The following is a 24,353-nucleotide window of genomic DNA, read 5'->3' as shown; positions in this document are numbered from 1 at the left end:
CGGGGCGGTCTCTCCTTCCGTGCCGCTCGCCGCTGCCTTTCCTTCTTACTCTTTTTTCCCCCCTCTGTTTCTCTCTTGTTCTCCGCTTCCCCGTCTGCCATCTCTTATTCTCTCCTTCCCTCGCCTTTCCTCACTTCTCTCTTCTTCACTCTTCCCTGTCTTCTTCTTCTCTCTTTCTCTCTTTGCTCTCGCTTCTCTCCCTTTTTTCTTCGGGGGTCTCTCTTCGGGCCTTTGCCGCTGGTTCGCCATGGCTCCACAGGTGCCTGCGTCCCCCGACGTGGCTGCCGCGGCCGGCGCGTCGGCGCTGCTGAACGCGATGCTCGTCGGAAAGAAAGTTCCTCTCGCGTCGTCTGTTGATCGCGACAGCAAGGCGAAGGGCAAGCGAGAGACGCCCGACGAACTCGAGCAAGAAGTCGCGCTCCTCGTCTCCGCCATCGCTCGACAGGCCTCAAAGGGCTACACGGGGGAGACGTGGTAGGGAACCGCACAGACAAAGAAAAATTCGGAAACTAGTCCTGCCACACAGCACCCGAGTCTGAAGAGCGCAGCCGCGAAAAACCTAGCCCATGCTGCGCTACCCGCGACCCGTCTTCGGCGCACCGCAGACGTCCGCTGTGCGCTTCGCTCTCGCACGGTCTGCGGCGAAGTCCCCGGCAGGAGACAACTCGCCGCTTGCGAAAGAGAGAGAGAGTGTGTGTGAGGTCTAGTCGCTTCGAGTCTGCTTCGGGGCGCTTGCCCGGGCGCAGGTCGCCAGCGCGGCGAGCGGCTGCGCCGCCTCCGTGAGGCAAACACCCTAAACGGTAAACCCGGCAGCCCCCCGAGCGGACCCTCTCTTGCGCGAAAAGAAGCGCAAATTGTTAGTCTCTGGGCGGCTGAGGAAACGCTCGTTTCGCCTTCGTTTGTTTCCTCAGCTGCGGCCGCCGTCGCGGCGCGGGAGAGTGTCAGCGAGTGCCTCGGTCGCGTGTTCCTGCGGCGCCGTTCAGGTATGACTTCGATTTGCCGCTGGACCGAACGGACCCTATCACGATTATTCACTTCAATGACGTGTACAACATCGAGTGCCGCACAGACGGCTCAGGCGGCGTCTCCCGCTTCGTGACTGCGTTGCAGCAGTACCAGCACCTCCATCCTCTCATTCTCTTCTCAGGTAGGAAGTTGCCCTTTTCGTTCTGTGTGCGCGCGGCGCGGGATTTTGTTCGAGATGGTTCGCGTATGTGTGCGCGTGGTGCGGCCTCTGCTTAGGCCTGCATGTGCGCGTCCTGTCTGGCGTCACAGCGGGCGTCGCTCGGTCTCAAGAGACAGCGACTCTGTCGGGAACTGAAGGCGATACTCTCATCGGGCCTATTCGACACTTGACGCTCATTCACTTGCGCCGCCTTTTGCTCCAGGCGGCGCGCGCGTGTTCAACTCTCTTCTCGTGTCGCTCGCCGGCAGCGGCCCTTGCTGCTTACGTTTTTTCTGTTTTAGCTTGCGGACTCCTGTGTAACCATATCTATCTATCTGTCTATCTATCTAGTTCTTTGTCTCTGTGTGCTTCCGTCCATCTGTCTACCTGTCTTTCTGCCTGTCTACCTGTTTCTCTATCAATCTATATCAACGACTACACCTATAGACGGGCGTCGATATCCTGCGTGCGGCAAGTTCCCTTCAAGTGTCTGTGGGTTCTAATCTCCCTCTTTCCCGATGGCACTGCGTCGCTGTCGCCTTTGCTCGCCCTGTGTGACCGTGCTGCCGCGGTGACCGGAGTCTGCAGGCTCCTCTGCGGAGCGTCTCTTTTAGCTGCCTCTGCGCGCTGCAGGATTCTGTGTGCGGCCTCGCTCTGCGCAGCTCGGCGAAAAGACGCGGGGCCACGTTTTTTCTTTTCGTTTTGATGCAGGCGACGTGTTCAACCCCTCGGTGATGTCTACATACACCCGGGGGCGGCACATGATTCCGTTTTTGAATTTGCTCAAGATTCACACGGCGTGTTTCGGCAACCACGACTTTGACTTTGGAATCGACGAGCTGGAGTACGCGGTCGGCTCATGCAACTTCCCTTGGCTGATTTCGAATGTCTTTGAGAAGACGGGTCAGGAGCGCACCAGTGCCTCGCTGACCTCGCTGCGGACGATGCGCGACTTCGGGAATCCCGCCGCCAGCCCCTCGGCCGAGGGCGAGGAGGCGAGCCAGACAAGGGACGGCCTCGACGGCGACGGCCCGAGTGGAGATTTCGCTGAGGACTTCATCGAAGTCCACGGCCTGCCGCTTGCGAACGGGATGAAATACCGTCTCTTCGAGTGGCAAGGCCTTCGTGTCGGCATCATCGGGCTCGTGGAGCGAGGTGAGAAGAAGCGTGGGAGAAACAGCGCGACAGAGAAGAAGGGCGAGAGAAAAAGCGCGGAGCGGATTGGAGGCAGGCGACAGAGGAGGAAGAAGGCGGGAGCGAAGGGGGTTTCAGGCTGGACGAAGCACAGGCGTCTTCGCAGAAACGTCGCGGCGAGATGAGCGACGGAAAACGTGCACGCTGCCAGCCAGACCGAACAGAGTGTGTGGCGGTCCTCGCGCCTCTGTCGCGAAGAATGCGTAACTCGGAACTGCAGAGAGCGAGAAAAAAGGCGAAAGACGTCAGGCCACAGAACGCGTTGGACGCACGCGCGAGCGACAGAGAAGGCCTGGAGGTGAAGCGAGTAGAACTCAAGACGCGCAGCACTTTTTCTCGTTCTTTCTCTGTTTTCAGAGTGGCTCGATACGCTCGCGTGCGTGGGGAAGGACGACGTGGTGTACGTGGACTTCGTGGAGGCCGCAAACTGCCTCTGTCGCATTCTTCGGCAGAAGGAGTGCGAGTTGATCATTGCGTTGACGCACATGCGCGCGCCGAACGATGAGCGCCTCGCGAAAGAAGCGATTGACATCGACCTCATTCTCGGCGGCCATGACCATGACTACTACGGGCTTCAGCGCATCGGTAAACAGACGATTTTGAGCCACGCCAGACTGGAAGGCGCGGAGGAAATTGCTGACGCAGCAGCGAGCAGAGCCTTTCGACCCCAGAGAAGAAGACGGGCGCAGCGGGCGTGCGTAATCCTCCCAGTACGCGTAGGCGCCAGCGTAGGCTTATGTGTATCTTTGAGCTCGGCGCGCCTCCACGTCGATTCACACTCCGCGTGTGCCCTTGGACCAGTCCCCAGACCCGCAACTATAAACATACATACCCATTTCCATATGCATATGAATACATTCATGCATATATATATATATATGTGTACATATATTTATATATATGAATACATATATGTATACATGTAAGCATATCCATATATATATATATATATGTATATGTGCACACTATATACATTTTTAGTTCGGTATGTGTCTGTTTAGGCAACATCCCGGTGGTGAAGTCGGGGACGGATTTTCGCGAATTCACTGTTTTGACGATTTATCCTGGACGGGAGTCGCAGAGCGACGACGGCTCCACGTCGTCGGCTCGCTCGCCCTGTTCAGGCGCGGCGAAGGCCCTTGCGCACCGCTGTCAGGAGCGCCGGCGCGAAGGCGAGAAGAAGGCCTCGCGCGACGAACGGGGCAAGGCACCCGAGCCCGTCCCCCCGCGTGCGGCGTCTGCGAGGCGGAGAAGCCCCACCAGAGAGCGACCGCAGCCTCGCCCAAGGCGCACAAAGCGGCGGAGCCGGCCGCAGCAGCGGCGGGCGCGTCTCCGCCGCTGGTGTGCGAGGGCGTCGGGCTCCTGCGGGAGAAGACGGAGAAGAAGGACGACGAGCCCTGCGCGGCCGCCGGCATGTGCATCAAAATCAGGAAGGCGGCCTCTGACAATGAAATGGCTAAGTCCCACGGCGCCGACGACGCAGACTCAACCTCCCCATGCGTCGCCGAGTGCGCAGCGACTTCCGCCTCCGCTTCGTCCTCCTCTTCTTCGTCTTCTTCTTCGATGGCTGCGCTGTCTGCCAGTCAGGTACGCTCGCCGCCGAGCGGCGCCTGCTCGCCCACCGGTGCGAGTAGCTGCGCGACTGCAGGCCGCGGCTCCCCGCTCTCTTCGCTCTCGGCGCCCTTCTCCCCAGAGAGTCCGCCCAGCACGCCGCGGTCGCCTCGCTCCATGTCGCCTACCTTCGTCAGCGAAGAGGCGAGCCGGCGCGAGGCCAACGCTTCGCCCGACAGCTTCAACGGTGAGAAATGGAGAAAAGAAACTCGAACAAAAAACGCGAGGGGTGGCCTCTTTGCCACACGGCCCGATGCCGCTTCGGACACGGGCCTTCGACCCCCCGCTCCCACCCCCCCGCTCGGAAGGAATTTCCAACCTTTCCTCTGAGTGCTGGCAGATGGCAAGCGGCGGGCGGATCCTCGCGCTTTCGTGGTTCCTAAGGCACCGGCGATCGATTTTCCGCGTCTCGACTTTTCTCTGGCTCGTCCATCCTAGTCGGCGTCGCCGTCGCGTGTCTCCGCTGTGAGAATTTTGCCTAAGGAGACACCTCCGACTTCACTTTTTCAGCGCGCATGCAAGCGCCAAGTCCCATACGCGTATTCTCCAAATATATACAATATATGTACATGCATAGCTGTAGATGTGCGTATTGTTGGCCAAGGCATATGCGCGCTGCGCCTCTCTGCGCTGGAGTTTTTGCAAGCCTGTTTTCTGAACTCGCGTGCCTCCTTTTCCCGGTAGGCCCCCTGCTGCCGACGGCTTTACAGGGAGGCGAAGAGGTGATGCCTTTCTTCCTCGGCGGCTCGCTGGTGCGGTGGTCGCGCGTGTCGGTGGATCCTGCGCGATTCGAGAAGAATAAACACGTCGAGCTGCTGGTGAAAAAGTATGAACAGAATCTGAAGAAGCAGATGCGGAAGGTCCTCGTCGACGCGCGCTGCGACCTCGAGACGCGCTTCGCCGTTATCCGAACCTCAGAGAGCAACGTCGGCAACTGGCTGTGCGACATCATGCGCAGAGAATGCAAGGCAGACATTGCCATCCTCAACTCAGGTAACGCGGATAGCGACTCTCGCCGTTCGACGTGGCCGTCTCGCGCCTCGTCGGCCGGCATCCACCCTGCCTCCTCGCTCCCTCTGCCTCGATTGGAAACTGTCTTCATTGCCTCTCGCTGCGACATCCTCTCCGAGCTCTCGTCTCCCTTCTCTCTTCTCTTCTTTTCCCCTCTTCTTCCGTCTCTGTGTGGCGTCTCGGCGTCTCCCTGCGTCTCGCGTCTCGCGTGCGAGCCTCAAGAGAGCCGCAGGGCTGACAAAATGTGCGGCAGCAGAGCTGGGCGAGGGAGATGTCTTGGCTTGCGTCATTGCCGCCGCGGAAGCTTCGCAGCCACTGTACTGCGGTAACGGGAGCGAATGCGATACGCCGATGCGATCTGGGGCTGGCGAGTGGTCACTGTCTCCAACGAAACAGCGGGAAGGGGGTTGTTTCGGCTCGTAGGTTGGTCACACTTTGTGCCGTAATGCATGTGGCGGTGATGCGTATGAGTATCAAGATGCAGCCGCCTGCAGCCGCCTGCAGCCGCAGAAAACAGAGGCCTACAGAAGTGGGTGGCTGTATCAGGAGTGGGGCAGAGCGTCGCGGCGGCGATGGAGGCTGCCTAGATGGCTCGCGTGATAATTCCAGCTGCGGCGTCGTTCTAGGCAAACGCCTGTACCGATCGCGCGGCACGACAAATCCCGTATATGCTGTTGCTTACGTGTGTGATTTTGCATGATTTGGCGGCATGACGGCAGTATGTACCGCCATAGCCGCAAAATTCCGCAGAAAACGCTGCGAAGCGTCTCCCGAAATATTCTGACGACGATGGGACTCGAACCCACAACCTTCTGATCCGAAGTCAGACGCCCTATCCATTGGGCCACGCCGCCATGGTGTGGACTCGGAAATCCTTTTTGTTCCTCTTGAGCCTGTCAAAATTCCCTTTTTTTTTTCTTCGTTTTTCGTTCATTTTATGCCGTGGTGTCGCCTCCAGAGTGGTGCCACATTTTCCTCTCTCCCCCTACATCGCGCATCACTCTTCTGCTCTGCTCCCTCCGCCCGATGTGCTCGATGGTGTGTTCCCCTGTTTCTCTCTCCTTTCGTGTTTAGTTCGCTTTGTTAGCTATCGTCTGTGTTTTATGGTTTTCAGGCCTTTCACTGCCTCTCCTGCTGCGCGCAGAAGCTGTGTCCTCTACCTGTCGTTTTCTCCCCCGTCTTTAGCCCCGTCGCTTCACGCGCTGCGCTGCGCTCTCAGCCGGCGGCACCTGTCCGTTTGCCTCCTCGCCTGTTCTTCGGGGCTCGGCGCGTCTCCGCAGCCTCGCTCTGCGCGTGGAGGTCGCGTCTGTCTGTCCCTCTTCTCGGTTCAGGTGGCTTCTTTGCCGGTTTTTTTTGCGCGCAGGCACGATTCGGTCGGACTGCGTGTTTCATCCTGGGCCGTTTCGCTTCGGGGACTTGGCGGAGATGCTGCCGATGGCTGACACGCTGTGCGTCATCGCGGTGCCTGGCGCGATGCTGCTGGACGTGCTGGAGAACAGCGTGTCGCAGCTGCCCAAGACCGAAGGGCGCTTCCTGCAGGTCGCCGGCCTGCGCTTCGCCTTCGACTCTTCGCGCGCCGTCGGCCGACGCCTGCTCCGCGACTCCGTGACCGTCGCGGCGGACGCTTGCGGCGACCTCCGCAGCGGGACCGCCACGCCGCTCCTCCCCGGCACCAGGCGCCAGGACGACTACCTGCCGCTAGACGAAACCCGAATCTACAGCGTCGCCACAAAGACTTACGTGGCCGCCGGTGAGACACACACTCTTCACATGCAAAACTCACTCACACATACACGTACATATATATATATGTAAATGCATGCATGTGCATATACATACATACTTACATATGTGCTTACATACACACGTACTTACACACGTGCTTTTACACACATCGGCACATACATAGATACACGCGTACAAGCATGTACACATACATATCGGGAAGAATCCATGCGAATACGTTAGGAGTCTCTCTCTTTTAACATAGACCTCCTCTGCTATCGGGGTTCGGTGTTGCATCGCGGGGTCTTCAGGACGCGACGGGTACGACATGCTCGCAACCTGCAAGGTGCTCGTTGAAGACGAACTGCTTCCGCCGCTGCCCACGATGGTGCGCTCCGCGCTGACGATGGCGGAGCTTGCGAACGGCCTGAAGCGGCCGCACTCGCGCATCACCTTCCGCAAGCTCGCTACCTTCACGTCCATGCAGCAGGAAGACATGCTGAAAGACTTTGGGTGCTGCGTGACCTCCGAGCTCGGCTACGTCCTCGCCCCCCAAGTCGACGGCCGCATTGTGGACGTCGCCAAAACAAAAAAATAGGTGTTTGGCGTCTGGCGGGGCTGCGTCCAGGGCAGCTGAAGGAAGCGAGGATGAGAAGCTGACAGGGAGAAGCGCAGGACTCTGAGGACCGCCAAAGAGGTCGAAATCAGTCCAGCGTATACAACTATGTGCACCAATGTAGAAATCCACATCTCAAAGTGTATTTAGAGACGTTTCCGTACTGATTATACATACACGTAAATTCGTAAGCGGATGTGCGCGTCTATCCGTGGCGTCGGTATGTCTATGCATTGAACTGCGTGCATGCAGATGGAGTGTGGTTTCTTTCCTTCCTTGTCTAGGCTGGAAACGGAGATCCTTTGTTTTGAGCCCCAGCAGAAGAAGGGGCATCTTTTACATGAATGACGGTGCATTTGGCTAATGAGTGAATTCTATCAACGCCGTGGCCGCGGAGTTCCCATATATCTGTATTTCCACGCATACGTGACTCACACTATCGGGCACGCGTCGACATGTATATGTATGCATTGTGTGTATATATGTCTTTATTGTCTTTAGACAGATGCGCATGTATTTTTCTTACAGTGGGATGCTTGATGGTTGTCGCCAGGCACGCGTTTTGTTTGATTTGGTGCGATCGCGAACCGCCCGCTTCAGGTTGCCGAGCGCCCCCGTCGCAGTCTCCTGTTTTCGGCGTGACAATGCATTTCGCCATTCAGACACGCGTGCTGGGGTGGTATTTTATGGTTGCGTAGTTGTGCAAAGCACGGGCACAACGGCGAATAAAGTGTTGGCTCTCTTCGCTTTCATCGAGTTCCTCATTCGCTTAAGTTGCTACAAAGATCTCTTCAGTCACAGTGTCAGCCAGGCAGGAGGGTTCCGCTTTTGCCTTGCATGCGAACCTCTCAATACCAGAAACCTGTCGAGTTGTGATCGTTCTTCAAGCCGGAGAACGGCGCGCTCCAAATGAGATGACATCTTACACTGAATGCCCTTCTAGTGGATTCCGCAACCTCGAGTTCCGCTTCGTTTAGCCGCTACTGCAGGGACTGCGTATGACGGTAGTGCTGTCGAGCCTCTTCTTCCAGATAGATATCATGGAAAGGCTAAAATTCGCGTGTTCGGTTGGCGTTTAGCCGCTCCTATGGGGTTTAGTAAGTTAACACTGAAAGGTATCCAGTGTAATGTTTGAACGCAGTCCCGTTTTACCTTCTCTGTTGTTATGCATCGTTGTTGATATTCCACTGGCATGCTGATACAAAATTTAGAGTCATTCGCTTTTAGTTCAGTTTTTTAATTATATAGAGCAAGCTAAACTTCGCGTCCTGTCTGGCTGTTCGAATCAGGGGCTGGGGTGGGGAGGGGACCGCCTCGTGCGCCCGAAGGGAAACCGCAGCGGAGTCTGCCCACAAGCTGCATGCCGATTCATCTGTCTCTTCTGCAATCTCCCTCGTGTTCACCGTCGCCGAATCGCTACCAAGGACGTCCCTGCTGTTCCCATGAACCCCCGGTTCCGCCTTCTCCATTTCCCTGCACTCTCCCCATTGTGTGGTGTATGACCTGCCTTGTGCCTAGCGGCAAACACGTCATGAACCCGTCTGTTGCCACTTCATTCGCATGGCAAGCGCCAAGGCGCGCGTCTGCGGCAAGTCTCGTCACCTTCCGCGAGTCTTATCACTTCTCTCAATCGTTTTCCCACTCGCCAGGCCCATATAATGCCTGGGGATGCGCGAAGTTTTGCTAAATGAGCCCACGTTTTTGTCGTGCACGCTCGCGTCTGTGTCGAGGTACCTACTGTGAAAAGGGACGAAAACTCGCGGAATGCGAAAAGAATAGTGTCAGAAGGATGAGCACAGGCGAAGAGAGCCTTGAGCAGGGCTGAGATCGCACGCGCTGGGATTAGGGGCAATCATGAAGCCCCGAGAAGTGCGCGTCGAGGCTGCAACTACGAGCGCCTGCCACGATCCCAACGGCTACCCCTATGCATGACTGTGGAAGCGATGTAGGTATGGCAATGCCGCCGGAGTGTGTTCGCGTGGCGAAGTCTCTGTAGACGCTGTCACAGGTGATCGTTCTTTAACCGCCCGACGTGAAGCTGTGCAGCTCTCTCAGTGCGCGACGCTAACAATAGGAATTCGTCCTCTCTTAGTCCAAGATCCGGAAACTTCCGCACAAAACGAAAAACACGCACTCACACAGGGTGCGCGCTTTAAAAAACCGACAGGGAAGAAAGTGAATCATGCCGCGAAAGGAGAAAGTGGTGCCTAGAATCAAGGTCGCGCAGCTATCAAACGCCCTCTCTCGCGTCCGCCTACATCCATGCATTCGCGCCTATCCGCGCAAGAGAAGCAGGAGACCGCCCTCGCGTCTGTACCTCTATGCATGTATCTACGTAGAAGACAGACGGGCAGCACTGGAAATTAGACGCACGCAGTAGACAGAGGCAGGCGCGTAGATCTGCACATCCATACAAGGCACACCAATAGAGACGTGGCAAGAGAGAGATGCAGAAGAACGTCAATATAGAGAGATGTGCCAACACACAGGCTGCGTTGCGAAAGGATGTAAGCGCATGTGTACGCACACGCCGCGTAGATATACAGGCGACAGGCTGGATGATTGACTTCGCTTCTCCTCCGTAGTCTCTGTAAATCCTCTTTTAGAATATCAAACCCCGCCTCTCCCTGGGCGAGCGGCCCCGCCATCAGAGCGCCTCTCAAGAACCCCTCTGCGCTCGAGCTGCGGAGTGACTTTTCGCAGGCTACGCCAACCGCGATATCTGAGCGTAGGCTGCCCTGCCTCTGCTGTGCCGCGAGCTCCGGCACTTCTGAAGCGAGTTGTACCTCACACCAGCCTCATGCGTTTGCGCAGGACGAGGTAGATGTACAGCTTCATGGCGCCAAGCAGCGTGAGGCCGGCGCCCGCGCCCATAACGAGATTCGGGAAGTCAAATCCACACTTTTGGTTGTCGAAGACAAGCAGCTGCCCAGGGAACCCATGAGCATCGACGTCGGCGCTCTCGTCGCCGAACTCGCTAGAGATCGCCGCCACCCACGCCCTGTGGTTTTCTGGGTTGCGGCGATCGTAGGCCACCGTGATGAGCTGGTCCGGCGCGAGTCCGCGCCAGGCCTGCAGTGAAGGCAGGAGCGCAGGTGTCTCCGGCGGCGTCTCCTCGTCTGCAGCCTCACCGTCCGCTCGCTCCGCGGCGGCTGCCTTGCCGGCTGCCCCCAGCGGATGTCCACACTCTGGGCACAAGCCGGGATCAGCCCGAGGCGCGCCGCCCAGCATGTGCGCCACGGAGGTGCTCGCGGCCATGGAGGCTGCCAGAACGGAGTCGCGAGAGGCCAGTTCCTCGTACTCCTTCCTCGACACCTCGGCGTGGCAGCATCGGCATTTGTAGATGATCTTCTTCCACCGCTTTCGCGCCTTCGCGTCTGTCGCGGACGCCGCTGGCGTCGGGGCGCCCGGCTCAGGGACGCAGCCGCCGCACGAGGCGCGAGTGCACTCTGTGGGGTTTCGCGGCAGGCGAAACTCCACGCGGCCTTCGCAGACAGAGGAGAGCGGCGCGGGCGCGCCTGCGAGCTCGGCGAGGGAAGCGGCTTCCACGTCTTGCGACGAGGCACCCGCTGAGCGGTCCGCCCCGGAGAACCAGGAGACCAAAGACGCCAGCCACGACATCGCGGAGGCTCCTACCCCTCCATCGGTTGCCGCACGTTTCTCCGCGCCCTGCAAACCAGTCACGCGGTGCAGAAAGCCGCCAGTCCACGCCTCCTCAATCGCTCTCTGCGTGTCTGCGTCGAGGGCCTCTGGGCGGGCGTGCCGCCCGAAGGCCGGCCCGTCTGCGGCGCCGCGCTGCATCCTGAAGCTCTCCAGTGCAGTCTGCAACTGCAGGATGTGCCAGAGCTTCTCCTTGAGGAGCTGCGGCTCGTCGCCCTGCGCCCTCCCCTGCGGCACGAAGTACTGGTAGCTGACCTGCAGGAACCGCCCCGGGAGCTGGACGCCCTCCGCGAGCGAGACCTTTACCGGCCGGCGCACGATTTGCACGCTCGTGATACGCCCCAGGCATATTTGATCCAGGCTTCCCGAGCCTGAGGCCTCCTCGCCGGCTGCGGCCTCGCTGCCAGCCGCGGCCTTCCCGCGCGGCTCACTCTCGCCTGCGCCGCCGAGCGACCTCTGCAGTTTCGCGCAGGCGCCGGCGCCCCGCCGGTACAGCCGTGAGACGCAGTCAGTCGGCTCGCTGCTGAGGCGGCGGATGAGCTCCTCAGTCGCGGCGACGGCGGCCGTCAGCTGGGCTTCGCCAGCCTCCTCTGGGTTGAGGCCGCCAGCGGTCACCGCAGCTCGCAGCGACGCGAGAAGGCCGGGAGAAAGCAGCGAAAACTGGGTCTCCGACGGGCCTTCGCCCTTGGGGGAGGGGAGCAGGTATCTGACGCCCGCGTAGTTCCGCGCAGTCTCGCCTGCGTAGGCTGCAATCGTCGAGCTGTCGCGCAGAACGCCGTTCAGCAATTTCCTCCGCTCACGCAGCTGCCAGCCTTCGTAGACCCCCAGCACGCCACAGCCCGTCGCCAGCAGCGACACACACGGCGACGCCAACACGTGGGCGTAACGCACATTCGCCATCGTGTGGAGGCGCCTACGCTGTGGGGATCTGAGCCGCATGCGAGGCGCGAAAATGCCTCAAATCACTGGCAAGCGGACCACAGAAATTACAGAAGCTGCGGTGTTTAGAAAAGGATCAGACTCGGCGGACCGCAGCTTGGAACAGTTTTGCAAAAGCGAGGCAGAAAAGAAAGGACGATGCCTCCGCGGGCTGCAGAGGAAAGGGGGGGACCAGTGTATTCGACACCGGATGGAGTACGCGTGGATACTCAAAGATGCAATCAAAAGGCAAGACACTCCAGCGGCTGTTAGGCAGTAGAAGGAGTTCGAGTTTTGAAACGGCTAACCCGGGTTCAAAGGTAGTTGAGCGTTTCACAGGCACGCACCGTCGATGCGTCTTCCAAAGCATTCTTGCATCAAGCGCTGGAATTCACACCCTGTGGCACACACGTCTTCCTTTGCTGCAGGAGACCTTCCTTCTTGTCCTACATAAGAGAATCGCGGTTCAAGAAGACTCGCTGGTCATCGCGACGCACAAGCGATGTGGTGCAGTATTGCGGGTGCCGGACATATACACACAGCGCACAGCGTGCATCGAAGCCAAGGCGCAGCGTCGCACTAACGAAGCTGCCAATGCATAAATAAAACGTCACGCTGACATCCTTTGGTTGCCCCCTGCTGCCTGGGCACGCCACAACCAACGAGTAGCGGAGAGGCGTACAACGGAAAAGGACGGCGAACGCTCGCGCCACAGCGAGTCGAAAAACTCCGCCGTAGTCGCAACGCCTGCACTCAACACGCGTTTGTCCCTGGCGCGCAGGTGAGGTCTGGAGAAGCTTTTCCGCCTTGAATCGATGGGAGACGCGATGGTGGGCGGATCAGGCAAACCAAGGGTTGCCTCACAAGATTGTTTGCCGCTGACGATTCCCAGTTGACTTTGCACGACACCCCGACATAGCAGGGAAGCGGATACACCAAACTAGAATAAATTGGAGGTTTCTGTGACCAAAGAGCGCGAAGCGGCCGCACAAGGCGTGCGTGGGTTTTTGGCGGTGGTAACAGGCGGCTGGCGTTAGTAGCAAAGTCGCGGTGCCGTCTCTGTCGGATTTTGACTGTGGAGGCCACACTTACACCGCTGGAATCTCCCCGCTGTAAAATCGAAGCTTGGTGATTCCACTCAAAATTCAGGATTTGCCCTGGCTCGAGCGGGATTCGAAACGGGGGGAGGAGGGAGCAGGCTCGGGGCTGGCAATCGAGGCGGGAAAAACCGGCAAGAAGCGGAAAGTTCCACAGTACAGCAGTTAGGTGCGCCGCAATATTCTACTGAGGAAAAGTGTATCGACGGGTGGGGCGACCTTCGCGTAAGGGATGCAGAGAAAACTGCGAACCACGGCGATGCCTGCTTGGCCACAAACCGCACCAGAGGGAGCGCCCAGAGATCTGCTGAGCAACACTCGACGAACGACTTGGCAACCAACAAGCGCCAGATATTTAACGGCTGCAGGCAGAACGACCTTAATGGTAAGTAACGGTGAACGGGCAAGATTCGAGAGGTACGAGTTCAGCCGCTTCCACGAGAAACTGTGTTTAAAAAGTGACCCCGGAGAGCAGCGGCCGCCCTGAAAGAGCCCCCCTCAATGGTGTCTAATATGTTGGTGACAAAGTAGCGGCAAACGTAGTGTCCGCTAGGCAGACAGCTCGCGTTTCCACTGCGCATTGTACCGAAGTTCGTCAACGGCCTACGCATCAGCGAAGAAAGAGAAAAAGCAAAGGCCAACGAGGAGGCATTCCACGCACACGCAGTCGCAGTTGACACACGGCCGCTTTGCGCGTGAAAAGAATTCCGGCAACCTTACGATGCAAAGGACATTGAAGAGAACGCAGTCAATCCCGCAAATACAGAGACAATCGTCTTTAATAGACTCAGGGAGTAAAATCGTCTGCCTTTTTTAGTCGTCCTGCGAGGCGGGAAGGGGCGGGGAGAAGCATTAATCATCATATCAAGCTTGCGCTCTGCTTCACGTCTGTGTTGTCCGGTCACAGGATAACGACAGCAGCCGCCTGAACGGCGGCCGGCTCCCGTAGGAAACACTGCTGCACTGCACAGCTGCAGGTCTTGCCGATATTTCCAAGTGCTTCGCATCAGGCTCCAAGCAAATGCCGCCGGCGGCATTCGATTGTCTGTCAGTCTTTGCTAATGACGCTGGCACACAGAGAAAACACGCCACAGAGTATGGGGCCGGCGAAAGGCAGCCCCGTCACAAAGTACACGCGCCTACACGCTGACGACGGAGATGAGGCTACATGTCGCCGCTGTATTTCCATGTGGCACAGTGTGTCAAGCTTTTTGAAGGCACGCTCAGTCGTAAGTTATTGAGTCGACCTCGGTATCGCAACGCCCTCAGTGTGGCTTGAAAGCTCAGCACATTTAGTTGTAGTGCCTCATCTGCCTGGTAGTGTTAGTACCCTTCCCTGCGTTCTCCGGGTACTGCGGAGAACGATATTGGCTTGCGAATGTGTGTATGTCACTAGTAAGGAAGTGAGAACCTTCACTCTCCTCTGGTCCTCCATCCACTTGAAATTGTGTGGCTTCATCGCCACTCCTGTCTCGTATGTAGTGCCTCAATTCAGTGCTTCCGGTCACCGGCCCCTCTGTATCACTGACGCGTGTCCGCAAGGGTTTAGTTGTTTACAATGAAATAGACTGCAATGAAGGCACCTAGAGTATTTCAGGTTCGGCCGGCACCAAAACCCCTCACGAATCGAAAAGATGGCCGTTGTACGGATGCAGCCTGCGCCTCCGTCTCCGCAGAGCCCGCATATTCGTTCGATCTCTCTGTGACCTCCGTTCTGTTCTGGAGGTCGCAACGGAAGTTGATAAAGCAGACAGAAGACCCTGTAGATGCCCGAAAGAAGCTTCACGCAGAATTTCTGTCGCTGTGAGTCGTGTACTACTACGGCTGTCGAGCATCTGCCCGATCAGTACTTTCGCAGCATCGGGCATGCTGCTTGCACACCCTGTAAATTCGAGTAGAAAATTCTTGCGCAGCGCGTCAGAAGACAGTTGCTCCCCCCCAAGGAGACCAGAAGGGAAAATGTCGCACCAGATATAGTATAATACTGCACCGAGTGCCCACGCATCAGTTTTATTATCCCGCACGCCGGCCTTTTCCTGGTCGCATCCCGTTGCTCCCGTCGGCACATGTTTCATGCATCGGCTGTTCTTTCTTGCTGCTCGCACGCGGCAAAAAAGTCCAAGAAAAACAGCGCCGTTCGAGCTCACGAGAAATGAATTCGGATGCAGATCTCCGTAAATAATTCCGCGATTATGTAATCCTGCAACCACCTGTATTACCTGAATCGTCAGACTGAGCCGGGCGGCGAACGCCGTTTGCAAGTCCCTCATCGCGCTCAGAAATGAGAGGAGCTGCTCGAGCGTCGAGGCTGGCCGCGGCATCAGAACGAAAAGGTTGGGAATGACAAACTCGTTACTGAAAAAGTAACGGCTGGCCTTCGGAATTTCCAGCAAGTCCAAGGGCAGCATAAGGCGATCAAGTAGGTAGGCCTGACGCGGATCTGTCAGACCCAATGTTCGCAGCGGCCTTGCGGTTTCACGCAGCTTTTCCTCCAGCCCGTGTCCCCACGTACTATCGCCGAAGGAGACAAAGTCTATCAGCACGAATTTCTGATTCGTCTCTGGGTGAGCAACACGCACGCAGACTCCCCAGCCAGCTACCGGGACATAGCCCTCGATGGTGAACACAACCTCTCTGTTCCCAGATATGGAATTCATCAGTAAGGGGGAACGCTGCTGGAGGATTCGCATGATCGTTTGATAGACTAGCTGGCGGCGCCAGTCTTCATACATCGGCATGGTCCTTCCGTCCATCTCCTGAACAACAAGGGCAACTGCTTCCCGCCCCGGAGCTGCTTCACCGCCGGACTGCTCAGAAAATACAGTAGGTGGATTACCCCAAAACTTTAGCCTCCTGAAGAGTGGGAAAACGTCTTTAGCTAGGCGCTGCATAAGCTCCTGTACCGGGTCCCGTGCCTTCACTTGCCCTCCAAGTTTTTCGTAAATCCGTTCAAGGTGAACCCTCGGCTCATGAAAGACTGCCCCAAGAGGGCTGAATGCATGGGGTTCAGGGGGACGAGATGGGGGGTGATCGCGGTCCGTTTTCGTTGAGAATGGCTGTGTTTCTTGTTCAGGATCATCTGTTTCCCCAGGGCCACTACTCCTACCTTCTCGGGATACGTCCTTGTCGGCAAAAGAAACAGTGGTCTCTCCTGGTTGCGGCATTGCTGCGGAGGAGCGTTTGACATACGAATGAGAGAAATCCAAAGATGCAACAGGTTCCACAGTATTCTCAATTTTGCCGCTATCGGCATGCACAAGGAGGCCGTTTGGCTGGAAGGCCGCGTAAAGGGCGGCTGTCCACCAAGGAATTGCCCTCATGTCGGCGCGTGCCACTCTACGAGCGCGAGCATTCTCACCTGCATTTTACACGGCGCTTCTGGGGTGCTTAAAGGATACATTCAGTGTGAGACTGCGCAGACAGGGAAAAGTCTGTCTTCTAGCTGGTTATGTGAGGGAGCGAGACAAGCGAGGCCGTGTCGCGCTAGCGTTCAATGAGACGCATGCCGGTGTACGGTATCCAGGCGGCGGCACAGGGTGGTGCACTGTGCTGCCGCATCCACGAAAAAAGTTGCTGGATGCTTGCGGTGCTGAAAAGAACTGTCTCTGCCTGTACGGCCACTACGTTTGGTTCCAGTGGAGAACGCGATACAGAAAATGCGCCAGTTAGCGGATGCATTCGGCCCGTGGCACGCGCCGCATTCTGGACAGGACGCACGCCTTGCAGCCTCGTGGGATAGAGTGAAGGCCCGTGAAACGTGTCTGCCGGCGTCTGCCCGAGGCGCTTAAATTGCTGCAAATACAGTTCTGCGGAAACCTGAGCGTTCTCCAAGGTACACAGTCCTTCCAGGTCCCCCTCCTGGTCCATCGTTCGCGCAGAAATGCACCGTGTTCCTGTCATGCGAGCTAGTTACACCCGTGGCCCCCTCTGCGCTAGGTCGTTTTGCTACACTGGTGCACGAAGAATAGGCACGGCTGCACCAGCCAAGCATTTCGCGTGACCGCATCAGGCGGTACGCTAAGTTGGCGAAGAGCACGAACTCCCACGAGGGCAGCGGCACGCCCCTTTTGTTTGTATCAGTGCATCACTGCGTCATGTTTCCTCCGTTTCTGCGGTTTCGCAATTATCGTGCTCTCGTTCGTCTTTCTGTAGGTAGTGGAGCGAGCCGCATGTGGAACCCCGCAATTTTGGGATTTTCGTCGCTCCCGGAAGCAAAGAGGAAAAGATGCCTACATCGTAGACACCTACCGAAGGATTCAACAGTAGTAGACAAAAGCTGTAGCACGACTGCGCGAGGATATCGGGCTGCGTCGCAACCCTCTCGCGATAGTCGACTGTTTCCTCTTACGCAAATCGCGCCTCGCGAGACGCAGTCTGGTGGACGTGAAATGTGAGACCGTCCCTGGCGCCCGGCTTTTTCTCGCAAAGTGTTCGCGGCAAGCAGGTGACCACTGGAACCCGCGTAGTTGGAGCAGAAGACAATGGGATTCATTGATAACTTGAGCTTGGTTACGGTGCTACTCCCAGCAATAACACGCTTACTAGATGCAGTCTGCGCATAGTATTATTGAGGGATCGCTACCCGTCGACCGAAATCGTGCATTCATCAGGAACGTGTCCGGGTGACTGGAAACGCTGTAATATGTCTCTCAAGGCGCCCGCGCCGCCACATGCCAGCTCCGCGTTGTTCCGTCACCAAGCGTCATGGTATTCTGCGAAGACTGTGTCTCGAGTGCGGACAGGCACTGACTTCCGGTAGTAACTGTACGGATCTGGAGGTTTCCAAACTCTATGCACGGTGCCCGTAACGGTCTTTCTTCGCTAATTGTTACCGGCTGCTCGCGAGACATTCCGCACTCGAAGATATGGCACGACGATACAACGCTTTAGCGTAATGGAGAGACGCTCCAGTGGAACCAACATACTCGTAGCGAAGCTTCAGTCTTCCTGCCTGCGCGATAACACCGGGTCCTGTCGCGCGTAGCCGGCGGTGGTAACACGGCGGGGACTTTTGGGAAAGCTTGGTGCGCCCTCTAACGACGACAATGGGTCCACACAGCATGAACTTCCCCTGGAAACTCGTACTTGTTATCGGCAGACAAAAACGCAAAAAATTCGAAGTTGTTTAGAACAGGCGAGGTCCCCCGGACACGCTCTTTTGCATAGCGTATCACTCTGAGCAAGTCTCCACGTATATTGGCGTGCATGCGGGCGCATGCTAATTCCCCAGCATGCCCACATTTTTCGTTACGCGGGCCTCTGCATGTTTCCAACATGCAACGGATTTCGAGTTTTTTCCGGCGCCAACCTTTCGTCTCCCTCCTCAAAGCTTTTTTCATGACTGTTTGCGACTCAAACAGGCTTTAGGGAGGAGCGACTGTGCGCCGCTGGTCGCTCATAGGAAGCAGCAGCAGCTGCCGTTCAAGGGCCCCACAAGCGGAAGCCGTCCCGTCCGCAGTCTGTCTGACTATTCAGCCTGCTTCGCGCCGCGTCGGCTTCGACTACCTTTCAGTTTACGAAATTTTTGTAGAGTACGTAGACACATGTTTGGACAGCAGCAGGTGGCGACACAGCCGGCATTTCCTGACGAACGTCATACGTCGGAGCCGAAGTCTCACAGCGAAAAGAGAGAGGAGGGAGGAAGCATCCGTCAGCTCGCGGCCGGTTTTTTCCGCCTCTTATGAGCTGCAAACTTCTCTGGTGAGGCCCTGCTATCCTCCCTCGTCTGTGTGCGTGCCTCTCTTTCCTGCCGCGGCTCTGCGGAGGAATCCGAGGGGCCCCTGGGAGAAATGTTTTCAGCCGTCTGTGCTCACGTTTTTGTTTGCCAAAATGACGGAGACCTCTCTGTCCCTTTTCTCCCCGCCCTCGAGCGCGTCTCTTCCCGCCTCTTCTGGCCCTGCCTCTGTCACCGCCTACCGCCGTCTGCCTCTTTCTGAAGCCAGCAACTTTTCGGTTCTTCACCCTTCTCGTTTCTCGACCCCCTTTGGCGCGCGCGGGTCGCGCACGCAGCGCCTTTTCCGCACGCTGTCGACTGGCAAGGAAAACAGCGGAGTCGTGTCCTGTGCATTCCTCACGACGCTCCCAAAAGTATCAACCCTCGCGAATGGCGAATCAAGGAAAAAGGGCGGCTTTCCGAAACGAAAGGGCGAAGGCAAGCGCGCCGCCGAGGCAGCCGCAACCGTCAGAGCTGCGATGGCACTCGCTTCTGGTCAGGAATCAGGCGTATATACACTCGAAGATGTCGAGGCGCGAGCGGGCACCGCGCGCATGTGCCTGATGGCTGCAGGCACAAGAGTTCATTTCCTCGACTTGGAAAGGGGCGAAGTCGTCGCTCGCTACAGCGCAATCAAGGACTACGCTCGATCTGTCTCCTGCCGATCTGGTACCCGAAGAATCCTCACGAAATCTAGACAGGGAGGAGTCCACTATCCCCCCCTCTTTTTTCACTTCCCTTTCTGCCTAGCTCGTTTTCCTACGCCTGACGTTAGCGGGTCCTCCAAGCTTTTCCCTGCCACTATCTTTGTTTTATTTTCCTTCCTCTCCGTTGCGCAGTCAGGTGGTGCGTTTGAGTCGTGCCTCAATGTTCTTCCTGCCCTCTCCGGGTTTTCTCTTGACCGCTGCGGCATTGCGTGTACATTCGTTTTGCGTCTTTCCATGCCTTTTCCTCGCAGATGGAAAACTGTTCGCTGTCTCTGACGACAGCGGCCTGGTGCAAGTCGTGCAGACCGACACGCGAGACCTGCTTCGCAAGTTCAAAGGCCATACCGGGTGAGTGGGAGAAGAGACTGAATCGAGTTCGATTGTGCTTTTCAGCAACCAGTCACCAGTCTTTGTGTCTGTATTTGATTCACTGCTGCGTGCACATTTGTGAGCACCTTGCCCCCGCGCATGATAGGTGCTGGAGGTCTCTGCGCACACACCGCGCTGCAGCTCGTAGTCGATTCGTATGTGAAAATTCACGCAAGTCTCCATCTGAAAGGGTCTCCTGGAAGCGGAGATTCGTCGCGAACGCATAGGACGCGCGCTTCGCAGAGAATAGATGACGAAGAGCGGAGCAGGAATGGAGGCAAGAACTCGCTTTAGATAGAGGGCCGGGGCCACGTGTGCGACTAGCAAGGAGAGAAGCATTCCTGTGGAGGCGAGAAAATAGACACGCGCAATCGCGACTTGGACGGCCCAGGAGTGGGCTCTAGAGAGCCTGTCGCGAGGCTGGCGTCGCGCGGTGAGTGTGGAGAGAGGTCGCGCTCAAGGAAGTGAATTGCGTTTCTTCGTTTCTGCTGTACATACAGCTCGGTCAGGAGCTGCCGGTTCTCCCCGGACAAGACCCACGTCGTCTCTGCGGGCGATGATACAGTAGGTGCCCCTCTCTTGGTCGTTTTCTCCATCGAGAAGGCCTCGCGTTGTCTGCAGCCAGGCTGCGTCACGTCCCCGTGCGACAGAGGAGGGGGGACGGGGGGGGAGGGGACGGGGTTAACCGCGTTCAGTGGGAAGGTATATAGAAGCGAGCACGATGCGACAGGAAGGCCAGGGCTGCCTTTAGCAGGCAAATTGAGCTGAGAGAGTTGAGCCAGGAAAGAAACTTGCGTCGCGAGTGTCCGAATTTCCTCTTCGTTTCAGACAATCAGGCGCTGGGATCTGAGCGTCGGCGAGTGTACGGACACGCTTCGGGGTCACTCGGACTCTGTGCGCTCGGTGGACGTCCCGCGGTTCTCTGCGCCGTCGAGTTCAGACGAAAACTCTGACGCCTCCGCCGCGTTCGCGTCGCCCTCCAACCTCTGGGCGCCGCACGCCTGCCTCACGGGCAGCTACGACTGCACAGCGCGCCTGTGGGACTTGCGGGCGCCCGACGAGGTAAGAAGGAGCGACCCCAATCCGAGTTTTCTTAAACTCTCAGACGCGAGGGGAAATCACCGAGGGGGGGTGGGGGTGTCTTTTGCGCGGGCTGTGCTGAATGTCCTGCGCGCTCCGTCTCTTGCCAAGGAGTCTCTCCTTCGAGAGGGCGACCAACGTTAGCGCAGTGACTTCACATTATATAGAGAGGGGGAGAGAAGAGACATGGATCTCAAAGTGCGGACACACGCAGCTTGCTGAAATCGCATGCATGCAACTAATTCTCTTTGTTTTATACGTTTTTTCCTGCTTTTCGTCTGTTTTCCTCCCTCCTTCCTGCAGTCTAACACTGTCGTCTTCCAGCATGACAGACCCGTTGAGTTCGCGCGCATCGCCGACTGCGTCCCGGGCTCTCAGTTGTTGCTGTCTTGCGCCGGCCCCGTAGTAAGTCGTTTTCCATTCTCAGGTTTTATTTTTTCGACTTTGTCATGCGGAGCTGGTGTCACTCTCCTCTCCGTTAGAGTCACGTCTGTGTGGCGGCTTACCCCCCGCAGTGACCGAACGCGCGGTCGTGCGAGGCTTCAGGCCGCCGCGTCTTCTGCGTTCTCCGTGGGAAGTTCCTTCCAGGGAGGGCTCCTGATACACGCTAAGACAGTTTAAAGAAATGGATTGCTGCAGGAAACACAATCGCATGCCGAGCATGTGCGGCCGATTTCTGGGTTTCTCTCGAGCTCTGCCGGGCGTTCCCAGTGTGCGTTTTTCGAGATTCTGTTGGAGCCTCGAAGGCCACCCACGTCGCGTGCGTCTCAGTGGAGCGCGGCGCGTAGTACGGGCTGCCGGCCTCGGCGCGGCGGCTGTCCGCAGCTTTCTGTTTGGTCCTTTTTTACTTTTTTTATTCGCGGCTTCGTCTCTCCGCTTTTTGTGGCTCCGTCAGGTCAAGGTGTGGGACGTTCGTCAGACCTCGCGGCCGCTCTGCTCCCTGTCGAGCCATGTGAAGACCGTGACGGCCGCGCAGATTATCCCTGGCCGTCTGGCGGCGTTGTCTGCCATCCAGGCGAAGCAAAGCAGAAAGCTGCGGAGAAAGCGCGAGCGCGTGGAGGCGGAAGAACAGGGGGACCGCGAAGACGCGGAAGAAGAGGAGGCGGAAGCAGCGGATGAGGAGGAAGAAGACGAAGAAGACGTCGAACTCGCTCGCGAAGAGGCCGAGCTGCAGGATGGCTTGGTCGTCGTCACCGGCTCTCTCGATGCTACCGTCAAGCTCACGTCGTTGACCGTAAGACTGAGACGCCCGCTCCAGGGTTCGCTCTCTCAAATTCATCATTCGCAGACGTCTCCGCCCTCTCTGTTCGCGTCTAAGCGGCATTCGCTCTTGGCTTCCCGCGCGAGACGCGGCGCATCATCCAGGGGCGGGGTGTTTCGTGTTGCATGCGCCTTCGTCTAGACGCCGCGACGTCTCTGTGTGTAGAAGCTTCCTTAGGTGTTGACTGGGCGGGCACAGACGACGCCGAAGGCTGCGCTCGTTCCGGCCTCGTCCGGGGGGTCGCGGCCGCGGCCGCTGGCTGCCTCAGCACCAGCTCGCACTCCTAGCGCGCTGGGCGTCTGTTTTTTTTTCAGACTCTGCAGGTGCGGCATACGTTTGCGTTTGACTCCGAAGTTCTTTCGCTCGACTTTGCGCTGGCGCGCACGCCGCAGCCGGCGGCCGGGAAGGAAGGAAACGTCGCGCTCTCGGCGACTTTCTTCGTCGGGTTCTCAGACGGCTCGTGGGCTGTGCGGCAGCGCGGTCGGGGGGACGACTCCTCCGACCTGCTGGGCCTGCGGGCTTCGGGGCTTGCCGACCCGCTCGCTGCGTCGCTGCTAGTCCCCGCGAGAGATACGCGCAAAAAGAGGAAGCTCCTCCTCAGAATGCGCGCCAACCAAGCGCACTACTTCACGCGCGGCCGCAGCGCCCTGCCCCTGGGCGACGACTTTGTGGTAAGGCACCGCGCCCGCGTGCTGGGCGAGGGGGGGGGTAGGGATGAGGAGGAGAGGACGGGGGCAATGTGGATGAAGACTTTGTTCTCGCGCTTGGAAAGATGGAATGCGGGTGTTTAGTGAACTGAAGATAGACGAGTGAGTGTGTAGGGCGGGGGGGAGAGGGGGGGGATACTGCTCGATGAACCTGGAGGCCGCGGAAAGGCTTTTTCCTAGAGAGAGGATGCCTGACAGCGTATCCGGCCGCGTGTAGGCGAGGGGTGTGTGGTCGCGCGAACCACGATGGGGAGACAGAGGTGGAGGGAGACGCAAGAGAATGAAGAATCCTACGTTAGAAGGGGGGCACGTTCTGCAGTTGCAACTTATGCGGCTCACGTCGCGCGGATTTTTCCCGTGGTGTGTCGGCCTTCTTTCGCGACACAGGACAGCTTTCGGGTTGTTTTCTTTTTTTTCTTGTATTGTGCAGGTGGATACTCTACAAGCGAAAAGACTCAATCGCCTCGATCGTCTCCTGCGAAGCTTCCAGTACCAGGCTGCCCTCGACGTCTCCCTCACGATGTCGTAGGTCTCTTTCTTTTGTCTGCTGTTGGCTTTCTTGGCATTCGAGTTTCGCGTGTCCTGTTCGGGTCCCTTTTTTCTCTGATTACTTCTTTTCAGTTTTTCCGGAAATGCGCTTGTTCCGGGAGCTGGGTCTTGTGCAGCTTGCCGCCTCAAAAATCCCTTTATCAGTAAAAGAATGTTGAAACAGCATTTTGTGTCGCGCAGCTGTGTCGCGGGGGTCTCTGTGTGGCTCGAGCTGTGGTTGAGTGGGGCCTTTCTTCCATTCTGTCTGCGATGGGGCGTTTGCAGATCTCAGCACGTCGTCGCGCTGGTCGCGGAGCTGCTGCAGCGCGGCGGCCTGGAAGTCGCGATGCGCGGCCGAGACAGTGCGTCGCTCATTCCACTTCTCCAGTTTATTTCGAAAAACATCACCTTCAAGAATTCGTCCTACACTCGGATCGTCTCTGAGATGACGCTAGCCCTGCTGCAGGAGTGCGAGGATTGGATGCTGCTCAGCGGCTACGACAAAGAAGTCATGGAGCTCCTCAAGCGAATTTGCCAGGTAAGGCGCTGCGAAAAAAACCCGGAAATGAGCTCAAGAGACAGTCGGTAGAATCAGGGTTTTCGGGGCGCGAGAACGCCGGGTTAAGCACGCGATCGACTCGCGTTACACGCCATCGCCAGTGAAGGTGTATCATGTATCGCGCCGTTCGTGGCATTGCTTTGCGAGTACTCGCTGGTCAGGAATTCATTTGGGTTTTTTCCTTGTGCAGAAAATAGCATTTGAGCTCCACCAAATTCAGCAGATGGATCGCCTCCACAGCCTCCTGGACGCCCTCCTGGCCTCTTGAGAGTTTTCTGCGCATGTGGGACGAGGGAATAACAACGGCTGCCTCGCGTCTGCACGTTGGTTTCCTGTGCCCTCCTTTTTTACATCTCGCCATCGGTTTTCTTCGCTCGGTAAACCTCCCGTCTCTGACTTCTCCTGTGGTCGCCTGCCGCCCTCGCCCTCTTT

The 24,353-nt window shown here is 57.6% G+C and overlaps 4 protein-coding genes and 1 non-coding gene across 5 annotated transcripts; 2 read left to right on the top strand and 3 right to left on the bottom strand.

Annotated features, from left to right (window-relative positions):
• Positions 1-247: 247 nt before the first annotated feature.
• Positions 248-7,304, top strand: BESB_082450 (5'-nucleotidase, C-terminal domain-containing protein; the record flags this gene model as incomplete). Its single annotated transcript, XM_029366595.1, has 9 exons — positions 248-474; positions 984-1,147; positions 1,877-2,320; positions 2,717-2,944; positions 3,361-3,510; positions 3,636-4,157; positions 4,655-4,963; positions 6,345-6,731; positions 7,018-7,304. 9 exons carry the CDS (start codon positions 248-250, stop codon positions 7,302-7,304), a joined length of 2,718 nt encoding a protein of 905 aa, XP_029217055.1.
• On the bottom strand, positions 5,763-5,835 carry BESB_085740. Its single transcript has one exon. It is a non-coding gene; the product is annotated as a tRNA-Arg (tRNA).
• Positions 7,305-10,109: 2,805 nt separating the features above from the next.
• BESB_082440 (uncharacterized protein) lies at positions 10,110-11,882 on the bottom strand (the record flags this gene model as incomplete). The annotated part of the gene is made up of 1 exon (XM_029366594.1): positions 10,110-11,882. The coding sequence occupies one exon, from the start codon at positions 11,880-11,882 to the stop codon at positions 10,110-10,112; it is 1,773 nt and encodes a 590-aa protein (XP_029217054.1).
• A 2,734-nt stretch (positions 11,883-14,616) lies between these two features.
• On the bottom strand, positions 14,617-16,317 carry BESB_082430 (rhoptry kinase family protein ROP23 (incomplete catalytic triad); the record flags this gene model as incomplete). Its single annotated transcript, XM_029366593.1, has 1 exon — positions 14,617-16,317. The coding sequence occupies one exon, from the start codon at positions 16,315-16,317 to the stop codon at positions 14,617-14,619; it is 1,701 nt and encodes a 566-aa protein (XP_029217053.1).
• A 2,509-nt stretch (positions 16,318-18,826) lies between these two features.
• Positions 18,827-24,189, top strand: BESB_082420 (WD domain, G-beta repeat-containing protein; the record flags this gene model as incomplete). The annotated part of the gene is made up of 10 exons (XM_029366592.1): positions 18,827-19,379; positions 19,669-19,765; positions 20,287-20,350; positions 20,615-20,848; positions 21,170-21,271; positions 21,762-22,100; positions 22,442-22,798; positions 23,265-23,359; positions 23,648-23,900; positions 24,112-24,189. 10 exons carry the CDS (start codon positions 18,827-18,829, stop codon positions 24,187-24,189), a joined length of 2,172 nt encoding a protein of 723 aa, XP_029217052.1.
• Positions 24,190-24,353: the final 164 nt, after the last annotated feature.

This window comes from Besnoitia besnoiti, chromosome VIII (genome assembly GCF_002563875.1).
Source record: "Besnoitia besnoiti strain Bb-Ger1 chromosome VIII, whole genome shotgun sequence".
Taxonomy (NCBI): domain Eukaryota; phylum Apicomplexa; class Conoidasida; order Eucoccidiorida; family Sarcocystidae; genus Besnoitia; species Besnoitia besnoiti.
This window is presented reverse-complemented; position numbering and strand designations above follow the sequence as displayed.